Source organism: Crocodylus porosus, unplaced genomic scaffold, assembly GCF_001723895.1.
Source record: "Crocodylus porosus isolate Cpor-Errol unplaced genomic scaffold, CroPor_comp1, whole genome shotgun sequence".
Classification (NCBI taxonomy): domain Eukaryota; kingdom Metazoa; phylum Chordata; order Crocodylia; family Crocodylidae; genus Crocodylus; species Crocodylus porosus.
Genome location: NW_017728950.1, coordinates 62,504,606 through 62,519,067, shown reverse-complemented (window position 1 = coordinate 62,519,067; position 14,462 = coordinate 62,504,606). Strand labels below are relative to the sequence as shown.

The 14,462-nt window shown below is 38.4% G+C and overlaps 1 protein-coding gene across 2 annotated transcripts in view; it reads right to left on the bottom strand.

Annotated features, from left to right (window-relative positions):
* Positions 1 to 13,587, bottom strand: part of FAM189A2 (family with sequence similarity 189 member A2) — a 49,069-nt gene extending 35,482 nt beyond the window's left edge. The window contains exons 1-4 of one of the 2 annotated variants that reach the window (XM_019555232.1): positions 13,509 to 13,587; positions 2,052 to 2,162; positions 1,631 to 1,816; positions 496 to 624 (exon numbers count right to left, since the gene is read on the bottom strand). In XM_019555232.1, the coding sequence (XP_019410777.1) occupies positions 496 to 624; positions 1,631 to 1,663 (162 nt within the window). In that variant the 5' untranslated portion in view covers positions 1,664 to 1,816; positions 2,052 to 2,162; positions 13,509 to 13,587. The remainder of the gene's footprint in view (positions 1 to 495; positions 625 to 1,630; positions 1,817 to 2,051; positions 2,163 to 13,508) is intronic. The other variant, XM_019555231.1, reaches the window with a different exon arrangement.
* Positions 13,588 to 14,462: the final 875 nt, after the last annotated feature.

The window sequence follows — 14,462 nt, the reverse complement described above, 5'->3', positions numbered from 1 at the left end:
CTGTCAGCCTGGGCCCAGAGCAGGGAGTGAGGGATAAGCCTGGCAGGGATGTTCCCCACCACCCCCAAGACAGACCCGGGCTGAGATCCCATGCAGGCCAGGGAGGGGGATCTAAAGCCCCCTCCACTCAAGCAGGGAGTTGGGGGAAAGACTTGAAAGGCTCCTCTCCTCCCTTCCCTTTGGCAGTGGCTGGGAGGCATGCTCTAGTGCCTCCCAGCTTCTGCCCTAAGCCACTGTAGGTACATGGCTGCATTTCTGGAATCCAAAGTGAATGTCTGTTCACTTGCTTCTTGGTTCAATCTACGCAGTTTAGATTCACCTGTAAAGATTGAATTGATTTAGTCTCTGGCTTTTTGACTGTCTGTACTTAGCCTGAGAGGAAATAGATTGGAAGGCAATGAAATTGCCACAGTGCAAAGGGCAATACATTTTAATACTGATTTTCTAACTGTCATGTGAAGATGATCAAGGAATTGATTTTTATGAGGAAGGTACCTTGAGTAGAAGGTGAACAGCACTACATGACTGAACTGGGTAGAGCTTCAATGCATTCTCTTTCTCTGTGCATTTTGCTGGATGAAATTCTTCACAGCAGAAGCATATCTTACTTTCACCCAGATCCACCTTTAACAGCAAGGAAAAAATGGAATTACTGTTTAATTTAGGAGGCAATTTTACACTGCATTGCTGCTTAGTATATTGCTAGAGCTGTTCTGACCATAGCACAGAGCTAATTACATGCTTAGAAAATCAAATCTATGTAAGTCAGTATGCCAGTGATTCACGCATTATAGAACTGTTACAGTTGACATACTCGTTTATTTATCTAAAAAAAATAGAATTTTATCAATAGACCCTTTTGAATTCACTTTTTATTTAAACACTGAATCACATAGACTTGTTTTCAATGACATCAATGTCTGAACAGTCTCCTCTACTCGTACACTAATGCATTTAGTTTTGAAGATTCATTTTTGACCAAAATGTAAGCCACATTCTGTATTTGCCACCATTGGGTGGTTCATAGGGCACAATATTATACATCTAATTGTATCATGCAACCCAGGGCTATATTTCCATCTCTTCCAACCCAGTAATGACTATACCAGTGTGCCATTATGATGTTTGCAACTTTCAGGTTCATCTTATCAACTCTATTTATGAGTAAAAATCAAACACATATTTATTTATTTGTCTATTTATTTATTTTATTTATATAGCCAAGTCTCTGACTATTTTAATCAGCTGCTTACTACTCACAAATCACAACACTGGAGGTATTTGCCTTAGTGTATGGGAAATTATACAATAGTCTTACCATTTCAGGAACTTGTAAAGGCTGGAGCCTATGCTTTCATACAGAAATGAGAACTGAGGTTCTCAGTCCAATATTTAAACATTTTGTCTATATTATTATTATTTTCCCCAATTCTTCTCTCAGTAACTAAATGCTTGGGCTGACCTTGACTGCCAAACTGCTTTTAAGCACTGCAATCTGATTATATTACTCCAGCTGGTATGTTAAGAAAGCTCCACTGGCTTCCTGTGAAGCAACAGAGTGATTTTTTAAAAGATTTTCCTACTAATATCCAAGGACCTCATAAATTCTATTAGGTCACACCCATTTTACCTGTGGGATCTCTTCCATCTTAACATCCTTCATTTACCCTGGCAGTATGGGCTTAAATGCTGGAAAAGATCCAGGCACTGATTTGTTCATTGGTCAAAACATTCTTTACAGGTTTCTTGATTTAAGGTCCTGGGTCAGCAGCTCATTAAAACCCCAGTATAGCAAAACAATGAAGTATCTACTTAACTTAAAGCATAAAAATGTTAGCATAAAAAGCATATATTTCAGTGAAACAATTCACAAATTTTAAGTCAAGCATATGCTTAGGTGCTTTGCTGAATCTAAGCATAAATCAGCATGTATTATTTTTATTTTTTCTATTCTATGGTTGCATTCATATTCTCTTCACATACTGCCTACATTAATCTATATATTAGCATATCTTGGAAGCTAGCAATACCAGCTTGCTATATTAGCTCACCAGATCACATCTGGGTACACTGGATACAAACTGAGCTCCTTGACATCCTAAAATAAATCCAGCCAGGTTCAAAAGGACACAGACGACAGACAGCAAGATGAACAGGTTAACCTGAAACAGCAAAATGCACTTAACAGCAATGAAAACAAAACAATGAAATATACTATAAGGAAGCTAATGCAAAATACTGTAAAATATGTGGACTGAAATTCTGGCTCCCATGAAGTTAATGGCAATACTACTCCCATTGACTTCACTGAGGGCTGGGATTTCAGAGTGTCTCACTAAAAAGTATTTCCTTTGTCAATTATTTTGGCCAATAACTTTGTGCAGAACTTGCTATGTCCCCCTTTTCTTCACAGAGTTCACAGTAGCAGATTATATGCACTACCATTCAGATATAGATAAGTACAGGTAATGTATGCTCCCAACAAAGAAGTTAAGTTTAAAAAATCTGAAAGACCTTTTGAACCAAGTTTTTGACATTATTTTTCTACTGGCAGGTGAAAGATGTTCAGATAGTTCCTGTAAATTGTCAAACACCCTTGGAAGGCCGGCATCTGACTAGATGAAAGATGGTCCTGAAGGAGCAAAGCATGAGATATAGAGTTCCTGACTCTACTTTGTATCGGTCTCAGCTCATTTTCATTTTTTGGAAATCTGAGGCGGAAACATCTTATTTTTCCAAAAGAGGCAATTTCTAAAATTTTTTTTCAGTACAAATGCTTTAAAATAACTGAAATAACAGAATGAGGGCACAGACACAATCAAAGGATTTCAATTATAAAATTTTATTTCCCCTCAGATACTAAAAATAGAATCCTGCTCTTCCCATAACAGACAATGCTTTTTGGTTTGCAAAACAGTCCTGACAGACTCGCAGTACCATGAACAACAGGGCACCAACAGAAGGCAAGTAGGAGTGGTAGGTAAAATAATAAAGTCCTTCGATTGTCCAATGCTCTCAATATCCTTTGCAAGTGCCCAGCATGAGACTCAATAAATGAGGATTAAAACATAGTATTAGATGTTTTACTCTGCTCAGGTGGAAAACACTATATTTTAGGAGTTGCAGTATTTTCACTTTGCTCTGTTCATATCATAAAACCATGAAGATGATAAGATATTTCATATCCCTAGTCCATTCTATCATATTTCCCCTCATGAATACCAAATTGATTTAAATATTTCTAAGTATTCAGTCATTAAAAGCGAAGTTCAATCAATACCCACTTCTTGCACTTTCAGCAAAATTACCTCAGTTACCTTGACACAGAAATAACTCAAGAGCACATGGAAGTGCCCACACGCATCTCATGCTAAACATGCTTTCCAAGTCCATTCACTCTAATATACTATCCACTTAAACCCTAGTCAGTTAAATGGATGAGTCAAACATTCTTTCCTGTAATATACTTGCCCTTGAATCTACCTATGGTCTTGCAATTTCACTTTCTGAAAACATTTTTCTCTCCACTTGTCATGTGAAAAATTCCCACAAATGACAAGGGAAACACACTTAGTCTAAAGCTGAATTAAATAAACTACAGGGAACCCTTGCTATTTGCAAACTCCGGGAGGCGGGTGGAGAGCGAGCGCTGGGGACATGGAGGGAGGCAAGTGGCAGCAACATCTTCTTCCATGGTGGCAGCTGTGGCAGCGCTCAGGTGGAAGGGGTCGGTCCCCAGGGGCTGTGGGGGAGCCCTGCGAACAATGTGGGGTAGAGCAGGGGGTGGTTGTGGGGTCTGATGGGGAGCCTTGTCAATATTTGCAGATTTCGTCATTCGCAGGGAACTCCAGAACGTATCCCCTGAGAATGGCAAGGGTCTCCTGTATATACAAAGTGATATCAAATATACAAAGTAAAGAAACTAAGAGATATAGAAAAATATCAAACCCATGTACATTTTCAGATTCAGTAAGTTTATAAAATATTTAAATCTTTAGTAACCTTTTCAGTCATAAATCTCAGAAAATTTAGGTAGCAATATTTTCTTTTAATTGATGGGAAAACTGGGGATAAGACACTGAGGAAGCAATATTCACATTTCCCTTGAATTCAGAAACTGTACTACACAGAAACAAAAACATTAAACTGTATCTGGATGGTCCATGAAGCAAAGTACAAAGAAAAATAGGATCATCTCTACACTGCCTCTGTGGCAAGCCCAGGAACACCCTCCAAGAAGCACAATGGCCTACTTGGTCCCATTCAGTGCATGTTAGTACCCAGAAACTAGGCACTGCAGTAACAGCCTGAGCATGCTTTGGTAGCTGCTCTTAGTTTAAGGCCCCCTCTATTCATTAGAGGTATCATGCAATTAACTGGTTAATTGTGCAATTACCTTAAGACCAGCTATACAGGCAAAATAGCTATCACATGATAAAAAGCTCCAACCAACTGTAAAGTTACACCTCAAAAACGTGTACTGACTTTACAGCTGGTTGCTATCAAGCTTTAATTTGCATGTGTAGCAGGGTCTCCCCTGTGGCTGGGGGCCCCATCAGCTGACAGATCTCCCAGATGCAGGGATGCACCATGCCCAGTGTGAAACCTCTGAGTGCTGGGGATCACAGCTACCAGGATTTCCAAGGCTCAGGGGTGTGTGAAACCGCTAGCTCACTCAGGGCTCTCGGTCCCACTGTGCATAGCCCCTGTGGCTGGGAGACTCATTAACAAAGGCAGATCCCAGCTATGGAAGCCTGCTTCTTGCCAGTGCAGGGGGAGACCAAGATCAGGCTCACCCAACATGGCAATAAGGTGCAATTGATTCTAATGTGCAATCCCCTAAATGTGCCTTCTACCATGCATGTTTGGCATGGCACGAGGTGCAATTGTGTGGATCACACATTAAATCCAGTAGTGCCTTTACCTGCACTTGTACAGGGGTCCTGAGGTGTGCTGCTTACTGCATGTTCAAGGATGTGTTTAACTGGCCATGCTGCCTAATTTCCAAACTGTGGTGTGTCAGGCATACATCTTGGTGGCACTTCTGGGCTCACAAGATAGTCCAAATGTGCCCTAGGACTCCTAGTGGTTTACAAACCAGAGGAAATTCCTGTTTTAATTTCCTTGAGAAAGTAATGGACTTGCCACTCCTCACAGTACTAATATCTGCCTTAATACACTGATCTTAACTTCTGCAGTCATAGACAATGCCAAGGATCCATTAGTACTGTATTCAGTCATTCAGCCTGCATAGATTCCAGGCAGCTCATGCACGATGTGCTGACACATCAGATCTTAGTAAATTAAAGTTTAACCCTTTCCTCTTTACATCAAATGCACTGGTCCAGAAACTCGACTAATGGTTTACATTGCTTAAAAAAATGAATTATGTAATCGGTCAGAGCTGACTTAACTAGGACCATGCACCCATACAAAAGAGAAATATGGAATAAGGGTGCCCCTCACACAAGGTAGCTGGCTAGGCGATGGTCCTAGTAGCATAAGCCAGCACCCGATTAATTCCTCCATCCTAGGGTGCAACAGGAAAACAGGGAAGGAACTGTGATTCAAAAGTGTGTTTCGTAACAGAACAATACCTTTTGCAGTTAACTCCTGAGGGGTCAGAGTTTACACACCATCTTTTTTTGTAGCCATGCCTTAAAGCTGTGGTTCTCAACCCTTTATAGACTCAGGACACCTTTTGTTAGACTCAAGACAACCCTTAGAAAATACCTCAGCTCTTAGTTATCGTACATTTTTCTGATTACAGAAATATAATAGAGCTATTTTCCATTGCACAGAACACACAAGGACAACAGGTCAGAATATTTTTAACACTGTGGATCCTATTTGACATATCAGAGTTTATTTTGTGAATCACACTGAACACCTAGCAGTGCTAATACCACATGGCACCCCCTGAAAGGGTCTCAAGGCACCCCAGGGTGCTAAATAATCATGGCCTTAAAGTTACAGCCTACCTTTTCACAGATGTTTAAACCTATTCTCTTCAAGTTAGTTACCTGTTACCAAAATCAAGAAAACTGGGTATTCATGCTTTGAGGAAAAATTCAAGTCCATATACAACTTAGGCAAATTTATTTGAATCAGCAAGAGTTAACATATGGAAGACACCGACAAAGATAAACAAGCTATTTTAAAAATCAAAACAGACTGGAACCAAGCTTTAACTGCAATGATAAAAATAGAAGTAAGGCAAATTCTGGCTTCAGATTCATATCCAATCTGGCCCACTGCCCTTAATCTCTTTAGCATTAGATAGGTCTGAACTGTAGTCAGCTATAAAAAGTCCTGTGGAACATCTTTGTGAATTAAATATGTGAAAATAAAATACATATCATTTTAGGCAACTTTGTTATTTATTAATTCCTTATTTAGATGATTTTTCAAGAAAAAATATATCAAGCACATAAAGAATCCAGGCTACACAATCTCAGTCAGTGAGGCTAGTCCCACTTCTGCTGAAGTCAATGACTGCTTTATCATTAGTTTCAATGGAAGCAAAAACAGGCCAAGTGACAGAAAAATAACCTATAAGACAAGGCCTTTTCCCTGCAATTCTTTCTACACAGACTGCTGTGTCTCATGGTGCCTCACTGACTTGAATGCAAAATCAGACCCAAATAACACTTTAATGGTATATGGAACAAAAATGCTTATTTCATAATCATTAACTTTTATATATCTCAGCAATAGTTTATAACACCATTTAAAAAAAAAAGCATTACTTTCCTTCAGACACACAGCTGCAATACCAAACTAACCATTACATTTTATGACCTTGCACATTTTCCATCAATCAAAAGAGCTATTGATTGCACCATATGGAGGTGTGTGATACAACTCATGACCAAAAAATCATTTAAAAGCACAAAATAAATTTATTTAAAAAGTAATATTATGCCTTACATTAGATGCAACAGCATGTCTCAGGAAAAGCTTTTTCATTTGAAATAATTTGAGGATATAAAAACAAAAAAGCAGGAGGGGGAGATAAATGCAAAATATTTTTAGAGTGCCACTTACACACGTTAAAAATATAGATTATTACATAACAGCTCTGGGATTTTGTTGAGAAAGGCAGCATATAAATTCAATAAATAAATAAATAAGGATCAGCCTTGCAGCTTTTACCTGAGTAAGAGTCCCCTTGATATCAACAAGAGTTCTGTACAGCAAAGGATGACAGGATCAGTTTGTTTACAGTGAGATAATTTAATAACAGTTGAAATTATTTACTGGCACTTATTTCGTTCAGATAAGCCCAGAGCACAAAAAGACACTTGGGCTCCAAACTTACAAATACCTACATACTTCTTTTTAAGCAGATGATTAGACCTACTATTCGCCTGCTTGAAGTTCAGCATCTGCACAGATGTTTTCAGGATTGGGGCCTGTGCCAGTAATGTCCACCTTCCCTGTTTTTTATACCTGTTGCCTCTGGAGAATACATAGCTAGGAGTGAGCAAAGGGGATGGTTCTGCTTTGTTCATCTTGGCCAAATCTCTCCAGGGCAGTGAAGTGCAAAGATGTTACCATGGACATAATTCGCCCTGCAACATCACAATTAACAAACGCTGCTCAGGAAATACTTTTGTACACATGAAAACAAAATATTTTTATCAACATTTTTCATCAGACAAATTATTCTAGAATTTCACTAAAAAATGAAAACTTGGACCCCAGAAACTTTTCCGTTTTCTAATGAAAACCCCCAAAATTTTATTGACTACAAACATTTCTGGCAGAAGTTTCCCTTTTGATAAAAAAAAGTTCCTTCCTTTAAAAAAATGTTTCAAACACAATATTTCAAACCACTCCAATTATTACTAATGCTGCAAAAAAGGAAAAGAACTAAGTTTGAGCCCAGGCTGATTTTGCAGTTAGAAAAACAATTTTTTACTTGTAAGCTGACCATATCTGGAATGGAAATCACTGACTATGAATATGGAAGCATCAACTGCTATTTTCACAGACAGCTTTTTAAAATAAAACTGCAATGTATATGATGTTATTGACTGGTGCAGTTACATCTACTCAATTTGCATTTATACTGTTAATTTCATCTCCTTGTGCAAGGACTTTATATGTATTACTACTGAATATCCCTTTGTTGCCTGCAGCTGTCATAGTGCTAATCTTTCCATGTCATTTAGCAGTTTGATTCTGTCCTTTTGTGTGTTTGCAACTGCTCTACTTATGTCTTTCATATATCTGTTCACAAATAAATTTCCTCTCAAGAAAACCACACAACAAAAAAATCACAAAGCAGCCATGAGGGATGCAGAGATGTACTTGATTTGAGAGGTTGGTTGTAGCTAGTCAGAAAGCCAAGGTCAAATGCATCTTGAACTGGGCTGTAACCAACATCGCATATCACCAACTGACACATGATTCATCAGTAAAACACTCCAGGGATCATCTGGAAGTGCTACATAAATAACCCATGGGGTGAACTGGCCACAGATGAAAAAAATACTAGCTTAATACTAGCTGGAGAACAGTAAGACCTGAGGACACACTGGTTGTGGCAAATATGGCCTAGAAGAGATATGTATTAACTATACTGCATTTACCTTAATATATTGAGGAAGCACAGATACAGTTTAGAGGCATGCCTTCAGTTAAAGGTCAAATATAAGAGCTTTTGAATAGTAAAGCCTTTAGAAGAAAGGAAAAGTTTCCATTAAAAGGGTGAATGACACACAACCGAATACTGAGGAAGCCAATTTTAGCAGCCAACTTGGGCAAATTGGAGAAACAACATGAAGAGTTTGGAAAATCAAACTCAAGCTACAAATGTTAAAAAAACAGAACAACAAAAGTGTGTACTAACTGACCCTACAAAACAAAAGATCAGGGCAACTAAAATCATGGTAGGTTTCAGACTGCCACAGCTTCCAAACTGAATATCCTGTCTAACCTACAAAAAAAAAGACCATGTCAGGGGGCCTGCTTAGTACATAATCTGATCTTGTAACATATATGGCACCTAATATTTTTAACTATATTTCAACCTGCTAAAGGCTGTGCTGGGTACATGATTCAGGAATACAGGAAGCTGTCACCTAACTCAAGGCTGTGTTCAGTTTTGGGCACCCACTACAGAAAGGATGTGGACAAACTGGAGCAAGTCCAGTGGGGGACAACACAAATGGTGACAGGGCTGGAGGACATGATTTAGGAGGAAAATTGTGAGGGGGCTGAGGGAACTGGGCTTATTTAGTCTAGAGAAGAGAAGACAGGGGATTTACTAGCAGCCTTCAACTACCTGAAGGAGGATTTGAAGGAGGATAGAGCTAGACTGTTCTCAGTGGTGGCAGATGACAGGACAAGGAGCAATGGTCTCAAGTTGCAGCAAGGGAAGTTTAGGTTAGATATTAGGAAGAATTTTCTCACTAGGAGGGTAGTAAAACACTGGAACAGGTTACTCAGAGAGGTGGTGGAAGCTCCATCCTTGGAGGTTTTCAAAACTTGGCTAAACAAAGCTTTGGCTGGAATGATCTATTTGGGGATGGTCCTGCTTTGAGCAGGGGGTTGGACTACGTGACTTCCTGAGGTCCCTTCCAACCCTAACTTTCTATGATTCTAACCAGAGGAAAGTTGGGATACTATTATTTTGTAAATTTATAGCAGACCCTTCATTTTTCTATTTATAGGATAGATAGGACATAACAAACCAGTGTTGAATTTATCTTTCTTTGATCATGCACAAAGAAAACTTCACAACAGGAATAAATGCTTACCTAAAAGGAAGGAAAGAAGGAGAGTCATTTTGTACTTGAGAAATCTCTAACAAAAGGGCTGTGAATAATGTGGCCACAGTGCCACTACAAAGAAGAAACAGTTTTAATCAAAAAATGTCCAGAAACAGCAGAAAAAAAATCTTAATCCTTGTAAGTGAAGTAGATGATTAGCACATAGGGTCCTTACAGAAATAATTAAAACTTTACAATAAAATGAAGGAAAATGAAAAAATAAGATCAAATAGCTTTTAGACAAAGTTTAATTACTAGGTTGAATTACTTGTAATCTACATCACATTATATTAAATTACAATTCTTAAAGAGGCTGAGGATTACATAAAGAAACAGTCACTGACAGCAGGTATAGACAAAAAGAAAGATAAGAACCTTTTACCTAGGAGCACTGAAGAAGATTTTAATGTTGACACTATGACAGAAGTAAGATTTATGATCATCATTAACCCAACAACTAATGTCGTAATCACTGAACACTGTCCAAAATCACTTCATGCAGATGTTGCAAATACTAATGTAAGTTGGTGATGCAATAACAATCCTGGGAATTCATACTGTGTGCTTGAGGCTGTCTTAAGTTCTCATATTGCTGGAATGATACCGGTACCAAGTTCAAAAGATGTTTAGATATCTACATTCTCCACAAAACTTGTAAAACTGACTACATATCAAATCAATTCATCTGCAAGGGTTATTTCAATACAGAGTACTGTGTCGAATTGGTTAAGAAAGAGAAGCATGTGATTTGTGTGCCCCTTATGAATCAGAGAGAAGGGCTCTCTGCAAATCTTAAATACACTGATGTGGAAGGCAGCCCTGAAGGTAGAGTGCTCAAGAGGCTAATAGATCTATACTTGGGAGAAGTCATTGGACAGGAGCCCTTGCATAAGTTGCCCCTTGTAAAAAAGGGGACAGAGGTCATTCCTCAGTCCCCTGAAGAGCAATAGCAGCCTGAAGAGCAGAGATTGATCAGCTCTAAAAAACTTTGCCTCATTTAAAGTATGAGTCTCATGTCCCTAAACCCTGCCATGTTATGCTTGCTTAGTATGTCTTGATGATTTGGGGGAATCTTTCTGTATAACTTATATGGCTATAAGTTATACATGGCTCCCAGGAGGAGGCCCTCCACCCTATCTCTGACAAGGGGTTTTAGGAATTTAACCCAAAATAGCATCTTGATACTATTTTACTACTACTAGATACTAGTCATCTTTCCAGGATATACTGCAGCTGTTCCTGTACATCCTTTCCTTTGAATGTTAGTAAGTTATTCCTCCTTCCATGGCTTTACAGTCCCTAAACTTGCCACTTTGTTTAACATCCTCTATTGTGGATTTTTTTTCTGAACTATTGAATTTATGGCCTAATCTTGGAAAAAAAAATCACACTTCAATAAAATACAGGTACAACTATGAAAAAAAGAAAACAATGCAGGGCCTATTCGTTATGGATATAAGTAAAAGGGCAGATGTGTTGATTCAGTGTTTAGATAAAACTAGAAATAACCTTCAAATTTAAAGAAAGAGGACTATGAAAGGAGGATTAGGCTGTAGAAAAGAATGAGATGGTAAGGAACTGCAGGAACAAAATGCAGTAACCAAGTTTTTCACATGAAGAAACAGTGTAGCTCCTCACAGCCTAAAACACTCAAGACAAATGGCATTTATATTTATTTCTGTGCTGCTACCCTACCCCCACTGCTTGCCCCCTCTGCAAGAAGGTGAGCCCCGTAATAAAAATAATTAGTTTTTTAAATGGGGTGCTACTCAGTTAACAAAAGTTATGGAGGGCTGCCTTGAGTCTGAGAAGGGGTGCCTTGAGTCTGCACTTCCCCAAATAGGAGGACCTTGCCTTAAAATGAGAAAGCAACTGGTTTTATATCCACTACAGCCCTTGGTCAGTGCACTAATATTTTTGTAACGTGAAGCTGGACTGAAATCACCCAGTTTGTGGCAATATGTTTTAGTTACTAGTGCAATGGGAAATCTGAAATGGTGAATTTGAGGTAAATGGCTTTCTATCTAATTTCCAGGCACCTGAGACATCAAGACCAACTGAAATACAGAACATTTAATTTAATTTCTAACTAGATATGGCCTACATACCTGAAGCAGTAAGATACTTAAATGTCTTAAATATCTATGGCAGAAAAAAAGTCAGAAGTTTTAAGACTATAGTCTCTAGTGTACCTCTCTGCTGTACTAATAGACACTAGTATATTCTAGGTGAGTTCAGTCCTCAAACTACTGGTTTAAAAGAAGCATAATACATTACTCCTAAAGGTTTGAATTATTATACTAAGCCTACACTTTCTTATTGGGAAATACTTACACAAATGTGGAAAAAACTGTGTAACCAAGAACAATATGAATTGTACTGAAAGGATACAGTAATTCCCGCTACTGCTAACAAGAACTACGGACACGGAAAAAACTATATGTCACGTTATGGATAAAATAATTTAGTTAGTATCTTTAATAACTTGGAATCTATTTTATCAAAAACCTGAACTGGAATCAGTACACTGAAAACATAAACAGTAGAGCAAAACAAGCCTTAGGTAGAATTTTATCCTTTTACAATAAGACAGGATGAAGAGTACTTCTGGCAGCACTCAGGGTGCTTATACATGAGCAGGGAGGCTGCTCTGACATGCTGTAATTACAGCACATCAGAACAGAATCAATTAATCGAGTAATTACTGCGCTCCAGCAGCCTCCCATGTCTCGTGTATCAGTGTCCCCATGCTTAAAAATGGCAGCAGGGCACTTTAGCTAAAGCTTGTTGAATGAGTGCCCCCGCTGCCGTTTTTAAGCACAGAGACACTGATGCACGAGATGCTCCAGTCACTTTAATTAGACCATCTCTCAGAACTGCTCTAATTAAAGTACCCCTCCAGCATGTGTATAAATGCCCTAAACATCTATAGATCTAAGGTAGAGTCCATTTTATTGTATGGAGCAGAACTTTGGGGTGCTGACCTATGGTTCTCATAAAAAACAGAAAAGATTTCTAATTATTTTTTAAGGCAGCTTTTATCTCTACCTAATTCAATGATGGGAGGGGAGGCAGAGCAATGGCTCATGAGCTTTGAAACCTGACTGATAGTGTGAGCACCTGAGCTCAATTAAGAACTCTAAACAACTGAACAAAAATACTTACCAGATCCCCTAAAAAGCAAAATTGGACACCACCAGTCAAAGAATTCCTTGAAAATTTCTTGGGGAAAGAAAATCAAAGCTGGGGGTCTTTTCATTTCTCATTTAGGATATATGTGCTTTTATATGAGATTCAGAGGTGACATAATGATCTGCTTGTAGCTTAACATAACGTTTTCTTCAGCAAGAAGCCATCATTTGTTTGCCACTGTAAGTTGTTAAACTTATTTTTTAAAACAAAACCCATGTATATTCAGGAATATACAAATTGGGAATTAAGCTAGAATTGTTTAACCCTTTGACTACAATTTGCCAAAAATTATGTTTATCATTATTTTTTCCTGCAGCTACCAATTCCCCCCATAGCCTCATTTGATATTACTTTTTCTTTCTGTCTACTTAATATTTATAGTCTATTTCAATCTTCTTGATCTGTTGGAAGTTGTCACAGTCATCTGTAGACTTGTATCCCTCCAAAGCTTCAATTAAATAATCTTTAATTCAATGCCCCTGTTCATCAAGAGTACTTCGACATTTCTCTTTACAGTACATTTTAATTGGTACATACCAAAAGTATCATTGGTCTCTTCCATGTTGTTAATCCTATGATTCCTGACAAGATCACCTGCAATAGCAAACAAAAAATAAAGCAAAAACTGTTATGAAAGCCTGAATTACTATGTTGGCAGATCTGCAACAGCTCATGACCACAGCTATATGAAAAATACTCTGGCACAATTAGAAAATGTCTCTTGCTTAAGAGAATGAGCTTTTTTTCCCTTGTACATAGGTATACTTTAGGAGCATGCCCAAGGAATTGAGTGGAAATATACTGGTGTAAAATTGTAAAAATATGTGGGAAATCAGCATGAATGCTGGTAAGATGCTGAACTTGTGTTTGTAATTTTAATAACAGAACCAGGATGTTTCCACCCATTGCACTTTTATTTTTTGGCCCTCGAGAAATAAAAAAAATAGAGAAAATAGAGAAAATAAAAGTTAGTCTGTGTCAGTAAACTTAAAGAAAACATTTATACTAACTTGGACTTCAGCTCAGCAAAGCACTTAAGCACATGTATAACTTTAGATCTATGAGTAATTTGAAAGGGCCTGCTCAACAGTTAGAGGTACAGATGAACTCATGTGCACTGCTGGCTGAGAGCCACGGTACGGGGAAACCTTTCTAGTATGTCGCATTATTTTACTCTATTGTTTTAGAGTGACACAAGTTTTGCTTTCAAGACTTTGAGGCGCAGTTTCCCAGAAACCCCTGCACCTATCTCCTTGAAATCAGGCAGGCTTCATGCCTTCAGAAGGGGCTTTCAGAATGTCGAAACAGAAGCTGAAATGAAATGGTGCCATTTCACACATCCCTAATTGATACGAGCAGTCTTGTTGCAAAAACAGACACATAATTTCATAGTTTCATAGTTTCTAGGGTCAGAAGGGACCTGAGTAGATCATCTAGTCCAACCCCCCGCCATGGCAGGAAATAATACTGGGGTCAAACGACCCCAGCAAG